The sequence below is a fragment of the Schistocerca americana genome, chromosome 7 (genome assembly GCF_021461395.2).
Source record: "Schistocerca americana isolate TAMUIC-IGC-003095 chromosome 7, iqSchAmer2.1, whole genome shotgun sequence".
In the NCBI taxonomy this organism is placed as follows: domain Eukaryota; kingdom Metazoa; phylum Arthropoda; class Insecta; order Orthoptera; family Acrididae; genus Schistocerca; species Schistocerca americana.
This window is the reverse complement of record NC_060125.1, coordinates 459,906,204-459,930,358: the sequence shown is the minus strand read 5'-3', so window position 1 is coordinate 459,930,358 and position 24,155 is coordinate 459,906,204. Positions and strand designations below refer to the sequence as shown.

Sequence of the window (24,155 nt, the reverse complement as noted above, 5' to 3'; positions counted from 1 at the left end):
TGATGGTATCACAGTCATTGCATTTTCGCTCCGGCAAATGTGTCGACAGTGTATTAAGATGTCTTACAGTACTCTACCCACCATTAGGTGGTCTGCAATCAGTTGGGTGGTACGAATGGTGTTGTAAGCCATGTTACTTTTCGTCTTGTTTGTGCGCCTTACGGTACAGTACTGTCAACACTGGCTACGTATCGTTGTCTTTCACCTTCTTCCAAACGCGGGTTCACTTATGTTTACTGATATTGGATTGTCTGCACGCAAAAATGGTGTAAAGCATTTACATTTTCCCTCTTCTACCACTTGTCAGCAATGCAGGTCTACCACTCGACAAGTGAAATGGCGGATATGACACTCTGCTACGGTTCAGCAAATGTACGCAACCAGCGAGCCCGTGCCTCTACACTGAAAGACGTCCACAGCGCGGAGAGCTGTTAGATAGAATATTCTAGCGCCTGAGGAACACAGGCCCCTTGCACTTCGGAAAACTGACAGTGGAAGGCGACGCACAGATCGCACGCCTGCATGTAGGCGTGCGTTTACAGTGTGTGTGTGTGTGTGTGTCTGTGAGAGAGTAAGAGAGAGAGAGAGAGAGAGAGAGAGTGAGAGAGGGGGGGGGGAGGAGAGAGAGAAAGAGAGAGACAGCGAGTGAGAGAGAGTTGATGATGGTGTTTGGTTTGTGGGGCGCTCAACTATGAGGTCATCAGCGCCTGTACTATGTCCCAATTTGTACCTAGTCCACTTCCTTACACAGTCCATTCGAGTCACTGTCACGAATGATGATGATGATGATGGTGATGATGATGATGAAATGATGAGGACAGCAGAAACACCCAGTCCCCGGGCAAAGAAAATCCTCGACCCAGCCAGGAATCGAACCCGGGAGGGAGAGAGAGAGAGAGAGAGAGAGAGAGAGAGAGAGAGAGAGTGTTACGTTTCCAGATATGCTCTGCATACCGAGGTTTACTTTGCACGGCGCGGCGTTTTTGCATTTGTGCCTTGAAAATTACAGGCTGTGCTCCTGTAGAAAGACCAGCTGCTTTCGAAGACATGACTCAGAAGCATAGCCGTAAGTTATTTGAACATTACGCCGGGAGAAACTCATGTTTTAAATTTCTCGTACGTTCGCTGATTTTACTACTCAATTAACCTATCAAATAACGGTAAAACACCCAGGTGCAATCTTGGACGATAGGGTAAACTGGGATATGTTAAGTGACAGGATGTAAAATATATCGTTCTTCTCCATGTACAATTCGAAAATTCATAAACAGTGTTTGTACAAAAACTACTCTAGTCGTTAATGGTGCAGAATTATACTATGGTAACGTAGTTCTAAACGGCACAAATAGTTAAAAACTACACACGACTCGAGTTAGCCTTGGATGCTTCCATAGTATACAACGTGATTCAGCACTGAGTTTTATGCAACACACAATGCTTTCAAATTCTGTGTGCAAAATTCTCTTGCTCGCTACACGAAAGATGGATCAAATGTTGAGAATAAGTTTGTTATCATTTTCAATTTAAGTTTTTTATCTCAATTGTTCTTTTTCCTGCTCTTTTAATAAGATTTGGCTTAAATAAGAAAAAGTTTATTTGATTAAATAGAATTAATGTAGCCGAAAATATGATGAAAAATAAATAGGACCACTCTGTAGATAATTTAATGTAGTTAAATTCTCTAATGGGATGCGTTTTAAACAAATGCCGTAGTTATCGAATTATTCAAAAAATGTACGAAAGTGACCTTCAAACATGTTTTTCTTAAATAACCCGAAAATCATGGGCCCCAGCAAAAACACGTCCCAGAACATAATTCAGCTACATTAAATTTCCTACAAAACGGTCCTGTTCATTTTTTCTCTGAAACTAATAGTTTGTATGTTGCGAACTACAGAACATGAAAAATTTATGTGTGGAATTTGAAGATGTTGAGCACTGCATAAAACTTAACAGTAGGGGCAGCTGACTTATGCAGTGTATGTGATTCAATTCATTCGTCAGTCCTTCTTTTGTTCAGTTAGGTTGAATGCGTACAGAGAGGTGACATTATTTTTTGATGTTGTGTTCTCATAGTCGGTTTCGTAGTCACTGTGGAATATCTAACATCATTCTGTAAATATAAGACAGGATTCGATATGTCAATCATCTTTGCTGTATCTGTGAATACCCCTGTATGTTTCATCGGCTGAAACTCGTTTCTAATGCGAATTACCCGTTAATCTAAATCTGATCCTGTTTTAAGCAACGTAACTTATTCTCTGTGCATACATCTCTTGCCCAGCAGTACTTTTGCCACGTTGTCAACAACTATATAGCTGTCCTCATCCTCATTTACTCCTGTTTTCTCTTTTCTCTCATGTGTCGGTCGCTAATTTCCACACATCATACCTCTCTCCTACTTAGAGCAGAGTGCTTCTTCATATACGTTTGCCTCAGCACTGCTGTCACGCATTTCATTTTGTAATATTTTCGTTCAACATGAACGTTATTTGATGAGAAATGATCGTAACACAATGCTAATCAAACTAACATTATTGTTGTGTATATACTCATTTCTATGCAAAATATATATGGCTGTCTCAACACCAATGAGTGTTTGAAAACTGCAGTACTTTAGTAGGCAATACCAATCTCAGGTAACATGTTGTTGCATTCCTGTGACCTTTATACTGACATATTCTGCTTGTCACAGTGAGAGCTACATTTTAACGTAGGGTATGCTAAAGCTGATCATTTGTCACATGAACCACGTTAAGCCTTGTTACTTTTGACAGTGTGCTTTGATGTTCTTTATCACCAAAATACGTTCTTGCTTTCGAATAGGTTTCCTTGTAATTCTCTGACCAGAAACACCATGTCTTACTTTAGGCTGTGGGTCTCGATTTATCCGGTCAGCATCCTCTTCCAAGAGAGATCTCTGTCTTCGCGCTTGATTCCTAATATCTGCAGTTTTTCCTTGTGTCCGTACGCTACAACATTGGGGTTTGAGGTTTTCTGTGGGATGAGTCAAAGATATCTTATATTGAGACTGTTACTTTCCATTCGTTTGAAGTAACAACAGAATCATGCTTGTCTTTCAGTGTCTTTTTTCCGCTTTAATGCAAATTTCTTTGTAGAAGTATGTTTATGAACACCGTTCTTGTCAAGATATCACAATATTACTTTAATTATTGTGCACTCTTTCTTCTTCAGCTCTTTGTGGCATCTGTTATCGTGCGCCAGATGCAGGGTAGTGGCTGCACACAAAATTACTGATTCCAGAATTGTTGTATGATAACGTAACCGTATGTTGTGGGAAAAGTGTCTTTTGTTGTATATAAGAGATTTCTCCCACCAAACCATTTCACATATTGATTTGTTGTAGATGCTAGTATTTTCTATTTTTCTACTGTCTTCACATATTTATGGAGCATCTTTAATGCGGGGCAGTACTTCGGTTTCCTCAAAAGATCCCTGTATGCTAGTATCTTGGCTCCATTTAGGATTTCGTGTCTTTCAGGTCGGCTGTGATTGTGGACAGGTATTTCAAAATTCGTTAAGGGCTCGTAATAGGACTTACCGTCTATCGAGGTTAAAGTCAGCAGATAGTTACTAACACTGTTTATCCCAAAGTAGCAATTCTTCTTGGTCCTTCGTTTTGAAAATGTTAGTCTGTTAAGTGACGGTTCCTGAAATACAATTCGTATTTACCAGTCTGATGACCTACCCAGGCAACTAGTCGTTGCAGAATAGAAAATGTAAGTATTTTGTAGGACTCCTGGAGCAGAGAGATGCCTTTACAATTGTTTACGTGGTGAGTTGGATGCATTTGGCCTTTTTTTCAAACTTAGTGTTCGCTTTTCGCATTCTAAAAGCCTTCTATTAGTTTATTTATTATTATATGCAGCTAGCGTGCTGTGCACAGTGTAATGCTTCGTGTAGCGAGAGATTCAATATGTTTGGTTAATTCTTAGAGAGGCCCTACAACGAAAAATATTGTTGCTTGTAAGAAATGGATACATAGATACATAAATTAATTTGTAGTATATTACGATAAGTTGGGCGGGATGGTGGGAGAGAAAGGTCCGATTGTGTACTTGTGTCTCTAACCCATTACAACATGAATTTTTTGCTGTGTACCATGCTTTCATCCAGTAAATGTTGTTCCACGACATTACATTTCAACAACACCACATTGGACTACTGTCAGATAAAGGTACAATCAGTCACGATTGCTTAGTTATTTCTCTTGTTCCATGAGATAAAGTGAAGCTATCTATTTATTCTTATTCGTGGTTCCGCCATCGAACAAGATAATGAGGTATAGAACATTAACTGCCAGTTGGGTGCACTCAAGAAGATTAGCTAGACAGTTCCATCTAAGAACTAGTCTGCTAGGACGCGAGAATTTACGTCCTGTACTATAAAGTTACGCTCGTATCGTGGCCGCCAATTCAACCAGGAGCGCTTCCCGTGAGCCTCTCTGCCAATATTCTCCCGACACCTAAGGTGAGTGGAGAAAACACGTTGCTGTTTACGGCAAGTGTCTACAATCAAAATGAGGGCATCCTGTAGCTGTCGGAAATAACACGTCCGAAATTACGACTACAGTACGGACGCCTTAACGTGACAATTTGTGGAGGGGGAGGTATTAAAATATGGGTATGTAAGGTTCTGGTAGAGGTCTGAAAAGACTTAACTTGATCTTCACACTGCCAACCTCAGTGTATAATTACGGTAGCCATCACCGAATCCTCTGCTTTGGTCCGTGCGCTACTTGTTGTTTACGTGTTATCTACCAGCTGACAAACATTGTGCTACCCAGACGTTCATTTTGTGAATTTTCTAATAGAAACGAAACCTTCTGGTGGACTCGGTGTGAGGTGATCATGGACAGTTTCTCTTCGCAGGGCGCAGCTGCTTCGCGTGTCTCCAACACAATTCTGTAAACGTCTCTATGGCAACGCCTCTTCAAAGCACTGTAGTTTGTTAGTTTTTTCGCCTACAGCTGTTGCGCTTTGCAGTTGAATGCTGTGAAAACCGCTGCAAGGTGTCAGGGATTTCCTTGACTTGATTATGGAAGTGTCTTAGTAGTGAAAAATAAATGTATTAAATCTTCATGCATGATGCGGCAAGTTTCACGCATCTCATTGTGTATGACGTCATATCTACTGAACTATGGTACGTAGGTGGTTCTTACCTCGGCAGCGATTGTTGACTAACAGTAATGGATAGGTCTATGAAGTACTAGTACATGAGCCGGCCGGAGTGGCCGAGCGGTTCTAGGCGCTAAAATTTGGAACCGCGCGACCGCTACGGTCGCAGGTTCGAATACTGCCTTGGGCGTGGGTGTGTGTGATGTCCTTAGTTAGGTTTAAGTAGTTCTAAGTTATAGGGGACTGATGACCTAAGAAGTTAAGTCCCATAGTGCACAGAGCCATTTGAATTTTTGAACTAGTACATAAACACATCCAGTTTTATAATGGGTATGGATATAACTAAGTAAATGTCTCGAGACCCGGAACACAGAATCTTCTAGTTCAAGGTTCGCTATCTAAATGCTTCCAATGGGAACAAAAGATTCATATGTAATACAGTTAACTGAACTCAAGGAAGTGAAGCCTTTTCGAACAAAATTTTTTTCAGCTAAGCCATTCTCATCGAATAAGTACTACTGTATTTTATTTTATAATTACAGTGCATGTTTGTGAAAGGTTTTTAAGTACAGTAGAATTCGAAAATTTGATATAAGCTTCACTTACCTTGTTCAAGAAAGTTCAAATTACATTTTAGTATAACAGCTCACTAATATACAGTACACCATACGTAATAGTTTCTATATAACATCTGAACACCTCATTCAAATAACAGTCAGAAATTTTTGTTTGTTTCTTGCTTCCCTCAAAACGTTTTCGATCAGCTATTTATCGCCGTCCTTTCATTTGAAACATGTCAGACGGGGTTGACTCACTTTATTGTTCAAAAATTTTAGTGCTACCTAAAGTAACAGCACAAGTACTGTGATTTATATGCTATACTGTATCAAGTAGGCTTTTGAAAGATAAGAAATATTTCATTTAGGCTTACTGCAAGTGCTTGACGCCGGTCGTCCGCTGTCACTTTGCCATCTAGGTCATCTACTTCGTGCGCTCTTCGATCGCGTTAGCATTTGACTGCCACACTGTTTCTACAATTTCTTGATCCAAGATTTCATGCAAATGGTCCGCTACAGCCCATATATATACCTTGCACATATCCAAGGCATTCACTTGGGACTTATTTTTACCGTTTCTGACGGGTTTTAAAATTTTTTCAAATCGTCAACTTCAAAAGTAGCATGCGGTCTTCTGCAGTATCTTTGAAGAGTTCATGCTTTCACATTATTCCAGGCTTCGGCAAACAAGTAAACTGCGTGTTTCAGATTTACTTCCTTCTACGCTTCATTCATGTACTTGTTTTGCATGTTTAACTGTAACTATTATTCCCAATCCAGTGGCTGAATTATAATTTTAAATTGGGGCGAAGGAAACACACAAAAAATCTCCACCTTTCAACTCGCAAAGATACATAGGTGGATTGTCAGTTACTAAGTTTGTCTTTTAGACAGAACTTTTCTAGTTTTCGGTGCAACTGGTCACTAAAACATTTGGCCAAGAGATCACAACAGATCCATGAAATGTTCTGGACTCTATACAAAACTGGTAGTGTGAGTGTATTTCTGGAACAGCATTAATCGTTATAGGTTTTTTCAAATTCCTGATGCGTACGGGCGTCACTCTCTGTGTGCCTTTGCATCTGATCCCAAAAGAATTGTTTCCCGTTTTTTTGTTTAATTTTGTTTTGTGGCAGGTGTTTCTTTGAAGAAAGCTAAGGATCTCGTAGGCAACATCTTAAAATTAACACCCGTTTCCTGGGCGCTGTAAATACGATCCGTAGTGTAGCCTCGACTGCAATCTTCAAACTCTGTTTCCAAAACACCAACTGCGTCTAGTCCCTGCAGAAACTTTTCCCCGCATACATTAAATTGCCGAACGCCGTATCCGTTATTGAACCTGTCTAGCCACCCAGAGCTTGAAAAAAGGTATCTTTCCATTTCTCACCTAATAACTCATTCAACATTTTAGCTTTTTCTTGTGTTCCCGAGCTAGCGAAAGGCATAATTCTTTCTCGTTGCTGCTTCAAGCAAAGGTAACGAACTTTTCCTATTTTCCCAAAGTCGGATGTTAATCGGTCTATTTCTGTGAGGAATTTTAACACCTTGCACTATAAATATAGACGTCACTCATCCTGACAGAAACACCAACTCTGTAACTAGTTGCAACAGTTTTGGATGATCTTCCTTTTTCAGTTTTTTCGATGGTAGCTAATTGATCAGCAAAAATAATCACAAAAATCTTCCGCCTAGCTACCAAAGCACAAAAATGCACACGCAATAAACAATGATTTGAATCTACCGTTGTTGGCAGAGTAGCTACATTTACACTGGTGTGTCGGTGGGTGGGGAAACAAATCAAGACCGGGTGCTCACCACGCTATCTATAGTTATCAATCTCGCCATCGAGTTATTTCCATGCATTACACTGGTAATTTTTGCTACTGAAATTTTCGGAGGCGTTTCGGATAATTCAGGTTTTCGCTTGCGTAGCTTAACGTCAGATTCTTAACATATTAACTCGTTTGTCAAGTGACCAGATGTCAAACGTCTAATTTATAGAATCGGGTGTGTTACTGCTTTGTATAGCAGTAAGTGAAGAGGCTACCCCAGGTCTATTAAGGAGCACTAGCATGACTCTCATGAGCTCAAAAAGGACCTCCGGTCGCTATCACAATATGTCGATATCACTTTCGCATGCGTATACGTCACGGACTTAGGCTTCCAGCCTCAGCCAGGGTTACATTATTTTCTGTCCTGTGGCTCTGTTTCAAAGTTTTTCGGAGACCTCCTGTGGTTGCAAGGCTGACAGTGGAACATGGAATCCTTTCCCAGGCATTCCTGTTCAGAATTTCCCGCTATCATCTCGTCTGGTATTTGGCTATAAACAGGTCAGAAGTCCAGCAGTCCGGCTCTTCCTTTACTGGAAGCGAATGAATAACACAAAAGAAGAAATATCTCTAGGCCACTGATATCTCCGCCGCGTTGAATGCAATTTCTTGTCTCGCGTGGTCTTTTCAAGACATATGGCCTCCGGTAGGTTTTTTCTTTTGAACTGTAGTTCGCATCGTAACAAATTATCTGCCCGGCTCTTAACATGTGAGTGTGTGTTTGCCTCTATAGCCACATGGCAACAGCCTTGCCACAGTGGATATATCGGTTCCCGTGAGACCACCGAAGTTAAGCGCTGTCGGGCGTGGCCGGCACTTGGATGGGGTACTATCCAGGCCGCCATGCACTGTTGCCATTTTTCGGGGTGCACTCAGCCACTTGATGCCAATTGAGGAGCTACTCGACCGAATAGCAGCGGCTCCGTCACAGAAAACCATCATAACGACCGGGAGAGCGGTGTGCTGACCACATGCCCCTCTTACCCACATCCTCAACTGAGGATGACACGGAGGCTCCAGACAGCGTCACAAATGTGTTCCTTCGTGTTCATATCAGGAGATTATGGCGGTCAAATGATCAACGTGCGTTCACAAACTTGCTCCTCAAACCACTTTAGCCCAGTTCTGGCTTTAAGACGTGAAAGGTTAGAAAATGCCATCACTATAGTCGTGAACATCAAACATTATGGGATGTGGTTCTCGACAGTTCCCATGATGCCTTCGATTTCTAACACAGGTCTCATGAAAACTCACGTGAAAATCATACACTTATAATATTTGCCTGGCAGACTTGAGTCTGCCGCGGTGCACGTTTCGAGCAGCCGTTAGCCAGGCTGATGAAGTAACCAGTCATATAATCAACATGGTAAAACAGCGGAACGCGTAGCACGTTTTTATTAATCGACACATCCAGTCTAGATAATCCCTTGTTGACTTCACTGGGAATAAGCAGAGATTGTCCTCTGCGGAGTCCCGAACAGTGTGAGCTGAACGGTGTGCTCAAATCACTTGTTCCTACACCAGTACAATTGTCATCAGATTTGTCATAGATCGCCGTCTATTCCGCGTTTCAGTGAAGTCTGCCTCCGAGTTCCACGTTCTGTGATGAGATGTGTGGAAGTGCAACAACTGGTCTCCTAACTGAGGTTTCAACCATTCTTGAGTCATTTTCCATAGATGATCACGCCATTAGCAATTGAACGGCGTACCACCTTCGTCTTATCTGGGATGCCCGTTCCGAGGCACAAGGTCATAATAATCAGCCCTCTGTCCTAGTCATTTATGTCTGTGGATTTCCCCATTTGGTCCATCTCCGTAGCCGAGTGGCCAGCTTCGGTTGCTTTTCACGTGGAAGTCTCGGGTTGTGTTCCTGAAACAGCAACGGATTTTTCTTTGGTGGGACAACGGACCCGGGGTGCACTCAGCGTCGTGGTGCAAATCGAGGAGCTACCTGAGTAAAAAGCAGCGGCTCCGCGTTAAGAAAAGGCGACAAAACGACCGCCTGCTGACCACATGCTCCTCCACATCGAAGGGCGCTGCGATGCAGAGGATAACAAGTTTCCCAGTAGACAGCCATTGGGGGAGTCGTCGGTAGAATGATTGGGGCTCTGCTGCGTTTTTAAGCATTGCTTACCGAATCGCGTGCATGCAGTGCCACCTGCTAGCTTTCAAATTCGCGATGGGCAGAGACTTCTGCGGTCGACTTTGGAGAAAAGGTTGCTTGATAGCTATTCACCTCCATCCACTTCCCGCTATTTTGCAGGAAGGATGGTGTGAGATTCCCTTGAAGACTTGTATTTAACTGTTCCCAGACGACTTGAAACCGTTCTGGTGTCCATCACCGTGAGTGTAAGCTAGCTCATTGTTATAGAAGTGCAATTTTGTTTGCAAAGCTAATAAGGTGAGCCAGTATGAATTAACATGTAACAGCATTAACTTAACAGAATTTCACAATTTATAACTTTTTATAGTCCACAAGTTAACAATTATAAGGGTGAGCCATAACTCAGTTGGCCGGCCAGGGTGGCCGAGCGGTTCTAGGCGCTACAGTCTGGAACCGCGCAGCCGCTACGGTGGCAGGTTCGAATCCTGCCTCGGGCGTGGATGTGTGTGATGTCCTTAGGTTAGTTAGGTTTAAGTAGTTCTAAGTTCTAGGGGACTGATGACCTCAGAAGTTAAGTCCCATACTGCTCAGACCCCTTCAACCATAACTCAGTTGCCACTAGCTATCCTTAGACTCTGTGTGTCCTAATATAGTGGTAATCAGTTCCCAACATGACTAGTGCGTGATAACCATAAGACAATTGATACAAGCAGTTTAAAATATCCTCTTCGTTGTTATCTAAGAAACAATGAATAGAAAGTTAACCAAAGATCAGGGTGATTTTTGTTTTGCCAACACGGCGGAAACATGACTATAACTACAGGGATGCTTGGGTTTTGGTTATGGAAACCTTTCCAGACTTTAAAATTGCATCTGGACGCGATTTTTGGAAATTACCTTAAGAATATGAAGATAGTGGCTAGATGGCAGAGTGCCATCACTCAGGTAGTCTAACGCCTGTTATTGTAAATGATAATCTTAATGAAAAGCGTTCACGCAGTACGGAATAGTAAGACGAAGCCTCCGAAGGCTTCAGAAAACCTAAATGGAGCACATACGGTCTGCTTTATATCCAGCTCTACATGAAGATGATCCGGACAGGTGTCTGCAGTTGTTAAAGTTGTACACAATCCGACAAGAGGCTTATCCCAAATTTCACAAAAGTATCTCTTGGAGCGACGAAGCGCCTTTTACTGTGGATGGCAGCTTTAACATTCCCAGTTGTGTCTACTGGGATTCGAAGAATCGCCAGGTGGCGATGCAGACAGAGTTAAACTCTACTGGCGGGAGTGGTGTGGACAGGGAGTTTCAATGATTGCTTGCTCAGGCCTTATCATTCTTACCGGTTCTGTCGCTTCTGCAAAGTACCTACAATGCTTCAAGAACTACTGTTAGAATGAAGATCTACATCTACATCTAACACTCTGGTGGAGGGTACTCTTTACCACTACCTCTCGCTTCCCCTCCTGTCCCACCCGCAAACAGACGAGGGAAAAACGAGGGTCTGTACGCCTCCGTATGAATCCTAATTTCTCGAATCTTATCTTCGTGGTTCTTACGCACGGCGTATATTGGAGGAGCAGTATCGTTCGGGACTCAGTTTCAAATTATGGTCCTCTAAATTTTCTCAGCAGTGTTTCTCAAAAAGGACGTCGCCTTCTCTCCGGGGATTTATATTTGAGTTTCCGAAGCATGTCCGTAACACCTGAGTGTTGTTCGAACGTACCAGTAACAAATCTAGCAGCCCTCCTCTGAATTGCTTCGATGTCTTCTTTCAATGAGACCTGATACGCATCCCCGACATTCGAGCAGTACTCGAGAATAGGTCCCACCAGCATCCTATATGCGGCCTCCTTTATGGGTGAACCATTCTTTCCTAAAATTCTCCGAATAAACCGACGTTGACCAGTTGTCTTCCCTACCACGGTTTCCACATGTTCGTTTCATCTAATATAGCTTTGCAACGATACACGCAGATATCTAAACGACTTGAATGTGTCAAGCTGGACACCATCGATACTGTACTCGAACACTAGAGGTTTGTCCTTCCTACTCATCCACATTAACTTACATTTTTCCACATTCCCCTTGAATCTGATGAGCAATCGCCATAGGAGGACAATATACTGGGTTCTCTTATTTAAGAAGTCTTGGAGCCACTCACATATCTGCAAACATATTCCATACGCTCGTACCTTCGTTAACAGTCTGCAATGGGACTCCGTGTCAAATGCTTTCCGGAAATGTAGAAATATCGATTTGCCTGTCGCCCTTCATCCATGGTTTTCAGTACGCCATGTGAGAAAAAGGCAAGTTGAGTTTCGCACGAGCGATGCTTTCTAAAACCTTGCACATCCGTCGACGCAAGCTGCTTAGCCTCATGAAGGTTTATTGTACTCGAACTGAGAATGTGTTCAAGGATTCTGCAGCAAACAGAAGTTACGGATATTGGTGTGTCATTTTGCGGGTCAGTTCTTTTACCTTTCTTATATACTACAGTCATCTGTGCTTTTTTCCAGTCGCTTGGAACTTTCTGCTGGGCGAGAGATACACGATAAATGCAAGTTAGCTATCGGGCCAGTGTCGTAGAGTACTCTTTGTAAAATCGACTGGGACTCCATTCGGACTTGGCGACTTATTTGTTTTCAAATCTTTAAATTGCTTCTCTACGCCAGGTATGCTTATTTCTATGTCTATGCGTTGTTCAAATGACGGTTTGTTTTACGGTTCTCCTGCTTGTACGATTTCTTGAAAGTGAAATTTAAAACTTCCGCTTTCGTTTTGCATTCTTCAACTTCCACACGAGACCGGTCAAAAAGAGACTGAATTGAAGCCTGAGATCCGCTTAGCGATTTTACATGCAACCAGAGTTTTCTCGGTTTCTCTGTCAGATCTTTTACTAAGGGGTGACGGTGGTAGTTGCTGTATGCTTCGCACATAGATCTTTTCACAGACGCACGAGTCTCTACTAACCTTCGCTTGTCGTAGTTTGCGTGTTCTCTTTTGAAAAAAGAGTGCGACAGCCTCTACTTCTTCAGTATTTTACAAATTTCGTTATTGAAACATGGTGAGTCTTTTCCATCCCATATCCACTTGTTAGGCACATTTTGATCATTTGCAGCTGATTAAGGTAACAAGATGCAACTACCACCGTATTATTTTGTTAGTGTGCTCGGGTATACTAAAACATGAGTTTTATTATACCAAGGTTGGTAACTTTCAGTGTTTGAAGGAACGAATCCAATCACAACTTGAAAACCTATCGCCCCAGAAGATTTGTGAAAAAATTGTAAATCGGTATTGGAAATGATTGGACAGAGCAGCATGGAAACCACACTGAGCATCTTCTGTACGTTCATTGAACTCTACTTGTATTTCAGTGTTGATAACACATTCGTATTTCCATCTCTTTATTATTATTCCCCAATTCCATTTTTCACTGCTGTTGTACTGCCCTTGGCGTAGATGATAAATACTGCATTTTTAATTTCTTTTGTAATTATGGTTTCAATTTTTATAGAAAGTTTGTTAGACGCCCTGCTAAACCCACAGGAGAGGACAGGTGGTTTAAATTGTGGAAAGGGGCCAAAATAAGCGGCTGTCAGTTACGCTCGAACATACAACTTTATTTATTTGAGCAAACATTATAAGAGCAAACAAATTAAAAAAACACCATTAATTTTTGTAACGTAATTACCGGCTGTATTCGCCATACAATCTCATGCCTTAATGCCAAGACCACTTCAATTTCAAATCGTCTGAAAGCCAATAAATGAAGACTCAAACCAAAATTGGAAATGTAATTGGCAGAAGGTCTTATCTTAAATGAGTTCTTTAAATTAGGCTGAATGCCCAAACAATCTTACGCCTTAAGGGCAAAACAACCTTAATTTAAAAATCGACTAGAAGCCATAAAAATACAAACAACAATATCAAATAATAAAAGGCAATACTCCCAACGGCGCTCAGAAGTTTCTGAAGTTGGCCTGAAATTCAAACACTAACGCTCGCTTCGGTGAGACAGGCAGTCGGCCCAATCATTCTCAATCCGACGACAACTCAACCAACAGACAGTCAACAGACCCACCGACAAGATAACTTCCGCTCTACCTGACCAGCACAAAACAGGGAGTTCAATCGAACAACTATACATTCAGCTGTCAAACTACACACCGGGCTGGACAGCAACAACACGATGAGGAAACTACACTACCTGAATTTACGTCAACGGCCAGGGCAGGTAACCGGAACGTTAACGGCCACAAGGCAGAAGATTCCACTGGTGCACTTCAATTCAAAATAACCAAGTACAGCTCAACTCCACCGGAGCGTGGCTAAAATTTGCCAACTTGAAAACACACGTTATTGCTGAATTACGTGTCGATTTCTTGCTTTATGGTAGTGTACTGAGAGCAAAAGGTCAAAGTTATTCGGGTTCTGTTTATTATATGCTACGGTAGTATTAACGTGGAAAATAGGGACCATCGCATTATTTGAAGTTATGAGTAGCGGAATGCATCTGATACCTGGATCAAAGACTATATTTAGATTGAAAAAAAAGGGCAAAATTAGCCTACAACTAGCAAAATTCCGTACATTAGACAGGGATTTCGGAAAGTGAAGTATGCGTTCAGTAAGATAATTTTACTACCATTGCCTCATCTGTTTCGCGACAGAATAAATACTATTAACGATTTTGTGCATAATTTATCTGTTTGCATATATCCCAACTAACACCTAGATCAATGTGGCAGCTAAGATGATTCAGTGATTTATTTTCCTGTTTGGGAGTTTCTATGTACACTACTGGCCATTAAAATTGCTATACCACGAAGATGACGAGCTACAGACGTGAAATTTAACCGAAAGGATGAAGATGCTGCGATTTGCCGATTATTAGCTTATCAGAGCATTCACACAAGGTTGGCGCCGGTGGCGACACCTACAACGTGCTGACATGAGGGAAGTTTCCGACCGGTTTCTCATACACAAACAGCAGTTGACCGGCGTTGCCTGGTGAAACGTCGTTGTGATGCCTCTTGTAAGGAGGAGAAATGCGTACCATAACGTTTCCGACTTTGATAAAGGTCGGCTTGTAGCCTATCGCGATTGAGGTTTATCTTATCGCGACATTGCTGTTCGCGTTGGTCGAGATCCAATGACTATTAGCAGAAGATGGAATCGCTGGGTTTGCAGCAGCGTGGACTATCAACTCGGAGACATGGCTGCGGTTACTCTTGACGTTGCATCACAGACAAAAGCGCCTGCGATGGTCTACTTAACGACGAACCTGGGTGCACGAATGGCAAAACGTCATTTTTTCGGATGAATCCAGGTTCTGTTTACAGCATCATGACGGTCGCATCCGTGTTTGGCGACATCGCGGTGAACGGACATTTGAACCGTGTATACGTCATCGCCATACTGGCGTATCACCCGGCATGATGGTATGGGCTGCCATTGGTTATACGTCTCGGACACCTCCTGTTCGAATTGACAGAGCTTTGAACCGTGGACGTTACATTTAAGATGTGTTGCGACCCGTGGCTCTACTCTTCATTCGATCCCTGCGAGTCCCTACATTTCAGAAGGATAATGCACGACCGCATGTGGCAGGTCCTGTATGGGCCTTTCTGGATACAGAAAATGTTCGAGTGCTGCCCTGGCCAGCACATTCTCCAGATCTCTCACCAATTGAAAACGTTTGGTCAATGGTGGCCGAGCAACTGGCTCGTCACAATACGCCAGACTTGATGAATTGTGATATTGTGTTGAAGCTGCATGGGCAGCTGTACCTGTATACGCTATCCAAGCTCTGTTTGACTCAATGCCCAGGCGTATTAAGGCCGTTATTACGGCCAGAGGTGGTTGTTCTTGGTACTGATTCCTCAGGATCTATGCACCCAAATTGCGTGAAAATTTAATCAGATGTCAGTTTTCGAATAATATATTCGTGCAGTGAATACCAGTGTATCATCTGTACTTCCTCTAGGTGTAGAAATTTTAGTGGCCAGTATTGTAAAATATGTTTCTCGTTTTGCTATTCAGTAGGTGTACATTTGCAAATTCGAGGTACAGGTAAGACTTCCAGCGGGCAGTGAAGACAGTGACGTCTCTGAGACTCGCTATACACGACATTTCAGCTCTTATACGTGATGGTGGCAAGCCAGTTGCCGACGGCAGCTAACGGCTGATCTCCCGCTGACACCCATTCAGCTGCTGACCACTTATTTGCAAGCAGGCGCGACAGCAGGGTGGCTTGGTGGGTGCGGTATTGATCCATTGTTTACGGCGGAGTGCGCCGCCACGCCCCCTCTTGTCCACGGCGTGCCGTGCGGGCCATCTGACACACAGGTGCGGCAGAAGATATGGCCCGCCGATCGACCGCCCGCTCGGACAATAGGCCGCATTGTCGCGCCGGGCCGGCGGGCGCGCCGCAACTATTGAGCCGTTCGGCGCGTCCGCCGTTTGAGCGTGCACACCCTGCCCCCGCAGTTCCCAGAATGGCCGCTATTCTTTGTCTGTCGCCGCACGCTGCCCGCCGTAGCCGACTGTTGGCGCTTTTGCGGCATTGTGGCCTTGCGGAAATGTTCGTTACCCTCTCACGAATGTGTGACGCTCTGCAGTGTTTACGACAAGTGGGGCGATCAACTTGCAGTATTCTAAGGGCTGAAAGGGTCGGGATGAAACGGCGCAGTATAGGCTGTGGCGTGATATCAGTGACTTTACTGCTCTGTATACGAGTACTACCTGCCAAAGCCGTTATGGTACAGGCTTCGTATTTTACCTAGCTTTTCGATATTTTAGACACAGTTACACTCATAACAACTACAGGGAACGTTAATGCCTAATTGAAATAAAATACATTTTCATACTGCCAGTTTAAAAGATCTAACATATAAAATATTACCACCCTCGCTTCCCTTCGATAGAATATAACTTCCGTTTATTGTATCTACATCAGTATAGTTTCGACTCCAAAGGCATTTAAAAATGTATACTTCAGTACAAACTGTTACACTGTGATATTAGGATAAAAACTTAGATTTAGTCACATATTTTATTTAATATCGTAATAGTAGGATGTTTGCCACATTGTTAAACTCTATAAAGGAGTCAAGACAACTGATTCTTGTACAGCAATAATCCATCGTATCACTTACCACTGTGTTAGTAAATGAGGATCTAACAGGTTTAGATCACTTTGGTTATTAGGCCAACAAAATAACCGATGAATGCCGAAAGCGTAGAGAATACAAAATGCAGACAGGAATTAGCAAAAACATTTCTGATAGGAATAAATTGTGAAATTCTGATGTAAATTTAAAAGTTCGGAAGTCCTATTTGAAGGAATTTTTGTGGACTGTAGCACTTTATGGAAGTGAAATATGGACGATTACCTGTTCAGACAGGAAAATAAAGTTAGAGAGTTTTGAAATGTCGTGCTACAGAAAAATGCTTATGTTTGACAATTAGTGAGAAGATACTATATCGTATTAGGGAGAGAAGAAATTCATTACTCATCTTGATTAAAATATGCAATCGACTGAGATGATCATAGAGGGAGTTTAATGAATCAGTATAGTACCGGAAAGAAGGGTGAGTTTACGGAAGTGAGGTGCATTTGCGAGAAGTGGGAGGTAAAACGTAGAGGAAGATAGGATAAATTAGGGTGGAGAGCTGCTTCAAACCAGTCTTCAGACGGAAGCCCACAACAAGTGAAAACTAAAATGTACAACTTAAAATGGTTCAAATGGCTCTGAGCACTATGGGACTCAACTTCTGAGGTCATTAGTCCCCTAGAACTTAGAACTAGTTAAACCTAACTAACTTAATGACATCACACACATCCATGCCCGAGGCAGGATTCGAACCTGCGACCGTAGCGGTCTCGCGGTTCCAGACTGCAGCGCCTAGAACCGCACGGCCACTTCGGCCGGCAATGTACAACTTAGCATTGCCTAGTAACCACATAGGCCAATTTCGTATTTTATTATTTTGTGGTATTTTCAAGTGAAGAAAGTAAATTAAATTTAATAAAATATTCTGGGGTTTCAATCTGCGTCCAGCGGTTAACTGTCCACTATTTTTCGATAGAGATCGCATCTGCCACTGTCAAGTGGTTGACTGTCGTCTGAATGCCGGTGTCGTGCTTATGTAGCAAGTGACGTCACTGGTGCCTAGTCTCACGCATAAATGGAAATGTTCTGCTAGCGCTACCGCTACGCCCGCTTCAACTTCCCAATCGCAGGATCCTATGCCATATTCAGCTGTAATCCATAGTCTTTAGTAAGGGTGTTGTGATATATTTTGATATCCATTGCTTGATGTGTGCGCTGTTCCAAAAGCCATTGATGCATTTAATAATAAAAGTATCGTCAAAGACAATTTGGTGTCCGTTTTCCTGTGTATGCTCCGTTACAGCCAATTTTTCCGGACAGCGTAGGCATAAACACCTTTTATATTCCATGTGACGCTGGCCAATAGTGCAGACAGTCTGACCGACAAAAAAAAGCGGCCCACTTGGACTCGGTATTTTGTATATTCCACAAGTGTTTTGATGTCTGCATCGTCTTTCATGGGCTTCATTAGTGGCTGGATCTTTACTGGAGACCTAACTACTGTGCTGATTTCATTTCCTTCAGGAACCAGCTAATCTTCCTTGTTAATGAGGAACAGAACGATAAAAACGCAAATCTTTGTCGTTTCTTCGTCAGATGAAATTGCTTGCGAAATGTATCTGTTGTTTTCCTTGAAAACTTTATGCAGGTGACTCAGTTCCCTCGTCAGGTTTTCGGCGTCCGAGACGGTTTGAGCTCGATTTACCAAGGTCCTCAAACAGATCGATTCTGTGTTGAGTGGTGGGAGCTTGTGGCGTGCGGATACTGACCCTTGTGGGTGCGCTTGCGGTAAACTCTGTGACCGAGACACCGATTGGGTTTACGGCGGACAAGGACGTCAAGAAACGACAAGTAACGGTCCTTCTGTTCTTCCATTATGAACTTTACGTAGTCCTGGATGTTGTTCATGTGATCCAGGAACTATTTTTTCATGTCGATAAGGCCGTACGACGATGGTATCGTCGACGCAGCCGCGCTAGGTTGCCGAGAGGTCTGGGGCGCCTTGTCACGGCTCGCGTGGCTCCTCCCGTCGGAAGCTAGAATCCTCCCTTTAGCATGCGTGTATGTGGTCCTTAGCGTAAGTTAGTTTAAGTTAGATTAAGTAATGTGTAAGTTTAGGGAGCGATGGCCCCAGTAGTTTGGTCCCACAGAACCATACCACAATATTAAAAATTTTTCCTCGACGTAGCGATAAAAACAATTAGGCTTTGCAAGAGCAGTGTTCAAGGCAATGTCCTCTAAATTCTCAATAAAGAGGTTCGCTACAACCAAATTAATCAAGGCAGAGAACCACGAAGGAGCAGAAAAGGAAATTCAGTCGGCTTTCTCTACAACAACATGTGGCAGAACGAAAAGTGCCGAACGCAACGTGAGGAACAAGACACTAAGAAACCTGGATGCTGGTGCCATCTCAACACTGAAAGAGGGAGTAAACTTCGCTCCTTCATGACTAAGTACACCTTCTGCTGATATATTAAGCGTTGTTGAAAAAGTAGTTCGTAATTTTCCCAGTGAAACTGCAGAATAAATTCGTAGGGAACTGAGCTGCAGTCCTTTAAAATCCAAGAAGCCTGTTCCATACATGACTAGGGCTGAACGCGATGGTCTCAGGGTTCTCCGCAACGATCCATTCACCGTCGTCCTGCCAGCTGACAAGGGCAATGCTGCCGTCCTTACGCAACGTGCCGACTATAAATCGAAAATCCGAAGGGTGCTGGTGGACGACACGCACCAAAAACTGCCTCGGAAACCAACATCCATAGCAGTGAGGGTGACTTTGGCTCTTCTCAAACGGTCATCGCTGAAAGAGAATGTTAATAAGAACGTCCTCCCTCAAGCACCGAGACCACCCAAGTTCTACGGCCTGCCAAAGTACAACGGACACATTTTTCGGGCCTATGGTGAGCACCATAGAATCGCCGATCTATAGACTTGCAAAGAATTTGGCCAGCCTCTTGTCGACGCACGTTGAACATAGTGCGCAACGTATATGGAATACGGCGGACTTCATCGATCGAATTGAACGTCTACGCCTTGCTAAGGGGGATATTATGTGCTTTCACTACGGATACCACCGTGGTTTTATTTAAGCATACCTTGACGTCATCGTAATGGCGGAAAATCTTTCAATCAGACGGACGTTGTCGCGATTTGGAGCCCATTACAGAACCCAAAAATATTGTATTAATGGATATCACCGTGAGAGCATGCATTCGTACATAAATGGAATTTAGTTGCTAAACAGACTGGTACACTACAATTAGTCCTTCTATCTGAAAAATACATGATCATGTTTATTAGCAAAAACCATGTAAAGCTGCCTGCTTCAGAACACTGACTCTCTAAGCAGAGGAAACGACGTGGTCTCCTTTGTGATTCGAATACATTTCAGACATCGACAATTCTTACTAGACACCAAAGATTCTCAAAACTTCGCGGATCCTGATAATTCAAATGACCCGTTTGTCATATTCGGTTAAAGTATTATCTTCAGTAACATTTCATTTTAATGAATTACTGAAATCCTCACCCCATTACGCAATTTGTATACCATCAAATAACAAAATAGAAATTTCAGTTCTGCAGCATGGATATCTGGTTAATCTGGTTACTAATTCCTATATAGATAATCGTTCTTAAGCTGTTTCACAAGTTCCCGAAGATTGCTCGTACGTCATTTTGCTGTAATCAGCTTCATATCTTCCTTACACACTTTTGGGTCTCCTGAAACATTTAGTTTTGCCTCACATCATTCGTCTGAAATGTGGATTGTGGTTTCTTTCGGGTATCTTGTCTGCAGACATCTTCCTTGCTATTGAAGGTATTACTTCCACTTTTCCTAGTCATGCCGGCCATCTTGTCATTGTCTGCAGTTGAAGAGTTCACTGGCTGAGAGTACTAAATACTGTGACACACTCCAAGTCATTACGTAAAACCCAAGTCTGTCGTCATGTTACGAGGAATCGACGCAGAGGCAAACATCAAAGTCAGAGAACACTGTTTACATGGAATGGACAAAAATATAGAGACCAAACATGCTCAAAACTTCGCGGATCCTGGTAATTCAAATGACCCGTTTATCATATTCGGTTAAAGTATTATCTTCAGTAACATTTCATTTTAATGAATTACTGAAATCCTCACCCCATTACTCAATTTGTATTCCCTCAAATAACAAAAGAGAAATTTCAGTTCTGCAGCATGGATATCAGGTTAATCTGGTTACTAATTCCTATGTAGATAATCGTTCTTAAGCTGTTTCACAAGTTCCCGAAGATTGTTCGCATGTCATTTTGCTGTAATCAGCTTCATATCTTCCTTACACACTTTTGGGTCTCCTGAAACTTTAAGTTTTGCCTCACATCATTCGCTGAAATGAGTATTGTAGTATCTTTCAGGTAATTTGTCTGCAGGCATCTTCCTTGCTATTGAAGGTATTACTTCCACTTTTCCTAATAATGCCGGCCATCTTGTCATTCCCTACAGTTGAAGAGTTCTCTGGCTGAGAGTACTAAATACTGTGACGCACTGCAAGTCATTACGTAAAACCCAAGTCTGTCGTCACGTTATGAGGAATCGAGACAGAGGCAAACATCAAAGTCAGATGTCACAGTTTACATGGGATGGACAATATATGGAATACCGAAAACACAGACTTTAACATGATTAATGCAGTGAAGGAATACGGTTGGCATTAAAATGCAAAGAGCTTCCATGCGTCTCAGAAGGGATAAATACAGATTCTGTTTGGTTTTCAAAGCAATCTTCTGTAATTCTTCCTGCAAAATAGTGGCGAGTTGAGCTAACGATGATGGAGGTGGCTAGCGATCACGCACCCTTCCCTCGAAGGTAGAACACAAACGCTCAATAATACTGACATCTGGTGAGTGTGGTGGCCACGAGAGATGTGACAGTTCATCAACGTACTCAAAAAACAAGTCCTACACGGTGAGAGCAATACCAACTTTCGTCTCGGAACACACCATCACTATTAGAGAAGTAACATTTTAACATGGGATGGGCCTGATCTGTCACATATTCCTTGGCAGTAAAGCGATCTTGCGGTGTAACCATGGGACCCATGGATTATCACGATATACCTGCCCAAACCATATCCCGAACCACCTCCACATTTGAGTTTTGGGACGTAAATTCGGCCAGAAGTTGGAAACTGTGTGAAAGAAGCTCCAAACGCAAGGCCTTATGGCCTCGGCACTACGTTTTCCTGTTACGGGGTTTTGCATCACTTTTGACTGGTTATGAGTGAATTCGGAACTGTAGTTCGCCCTGCAATCCCCAACTCATGAAGCTCCCTTCGTGTTGATTTCATGATGACAGGGTTCTCTAGTGCGATATTTAACACTACAGTTTTCATTTGCAGGCGTTTTCGCCTTGTTTTGCATCACAATCATCTTCAATGACCCTCTGTGACGATCACTTCCTTTCGACCGCGTTGTGAGTTAGCGGACGATGTCCTTCCGCCCACTTTGCATACAGTATAAATCCTCGACACAGTGACCATTGAACACCAAACACTTCGGCTCCCTTGATTACGGATGCACCCACCAAATATGCACCAACACTCTGCTCATATTTCAATACACTTAACTGATACATCATGCACTTAAAATTACACAGATTACTGTTCTGACGACAACTGGTATTTGAAATGTCCTGAGGACATTTCAGGAGTGCAGCTCGTGGCTAAATACAACATTGCGACCTGCAGGCTTGGCTATTATATGTATTTATATTCAAACATGCATTTCTCAAGGAATTTCCATATTTTTTCCTACCGCTTTAGGTTGTCAACAGAATAATAGTCGACACATACGCTATGTGATCAAAAGTATCCGGACATCTGGCTGAAAATGACATACAAGTTCGTGGCACCCGCCATCGGTAATGCTGGAATTCAGTATGATGTACGCCCACCCTTAGCCTTGATGACAGGCTCCACTCTCGTAGGCATACGTTCAATCAGGTGTTGGAAGGTTTCTTGGGGAATGGCAGCCCATTCCTCACGGAGTGCTGGACTGAGGAGAGATATCGATGTCAGTTGGCGAGGCCTAGAACGAAGTCGGCTTTCCAAAACATCTCAAAGGTGTTCTGTAGGATTCAGGTCAGGATACTGTTCAGGCAAGTCCTTTGCAGGGACGTTATGGTCGTGCAACCGCTCCGCCACAGGCCGTGCATTATCAACAAGTGCCCGACAGTGTTGAAAGAGGCAGTTGCCATCGCCGAATTGCTCTTCAACAGTGGGAAGCAAGAAGCTGCTTAAAACACCAATGTGGTCTGGGCCCTGAGACTGCCACGCAAATCAAGAAGGGGTGCAAGCCCCCTCCATGAAAAACACGACCGCAGCATAACACCACCGCCTCCGAATTTTACTGTTGGCAATACACACGCTGGCAGATGATGTTTACCGGTCATTCGGCATACCCACACCCTGCCAACGGATCGCCACATTGTGTACCGTAATTCGTCACTCAACACAAAGTTTTTCCACTGTTGAGTCGTCCAATGTTTACGTTCCTTACACCAAGCGAGGCGTCGTTTGCCATTTACCGTCGTGATGTTTGGCTTATGAGCAGCCGCTCGACAGTAAAATCCAAGTTTTCTCACCTCCCGCCTAAGTGTCAAAGTACTTGCTACGGATCCCATTGGAGTCTGGAATTTGTGTGTGATGGTCTGAATAGATGTCTATCTATTACACATTACGACCCTGTTCAGCTGTCGGCCTGTACGCTTTTCTGCTGTACGGGTCCCTTCACGTTTCCACTTCACTATCATATCGGAAACAGTGGACCTAGGGACGGAAATCTCGCGTACAGACGTATGACACAAGTGACGCCCATTCACCTGACCACGTTCAAAGTCCGTGAGCTCCGCGGAGCGCCCCATTCTGCTCTCTCACGATGTCTAGTGACTACTGAGGTCGCTGATATGGAGTACCTGGCAGTAAGTGGCAGCACAATGCACCTAATGTGAAAAACGTATGTTTTTGAGGATATCCGGATACTTTTGATCACAGTGTATCTGTTACTGGTGCACGAACGAAGCTGGACTAAATTGCCGCTATGTGGGAAGGTTTGTTCCGCTCAGGAAACAACCACATCACTCCATATGACGGGAAGTGCCGAACGACCGTGTGTCTCCGGCCCGTTTCTACGTCTCTTTGTCTTCTGCGAGTCACTGCTGCGCTCTCGAACTCTGACTACAGCATACCCGAGCTCTAGCATAAGGCATCATGCACACGCCAATGGGGAGACGGGATGTAGGCGCAGCGGTCTACCGGCCGTTATCGGATTTCCAGACTTCTGAGCCGCTCCTTCTCATTCAAGTAGATCCTCCGCTGAAATCACGAGGCTGTGTGGAACCCGTGCCAGTCCTCTCACTAAGGAAAA

At 43.2% G+C, this 24,155-nt stretch overlaps 1 protein-coding gene across 1 annotated transcript in view; it reads right to left on the bottom strand.

Moving 5' to 3' along the window:
• LOC124623009 overlaps window positions 1-16,038 on the bottom strand; it is a 164,271-nt gene extending 148,233 nt beyond the window's left edge. The window contains exon 1 of the mRNA XM_047148800.1: window positions 15,919-16,038. Coding sequence (XP_047004756.1) covers window positions 15,919-16,038 — 120 coding nt within the window. The remainder of the gene's footprint in view (window positions 1-15,918) is intronic.
• Window positions 16,039-24,155: the final 8,117 nt, after the last annotated feature.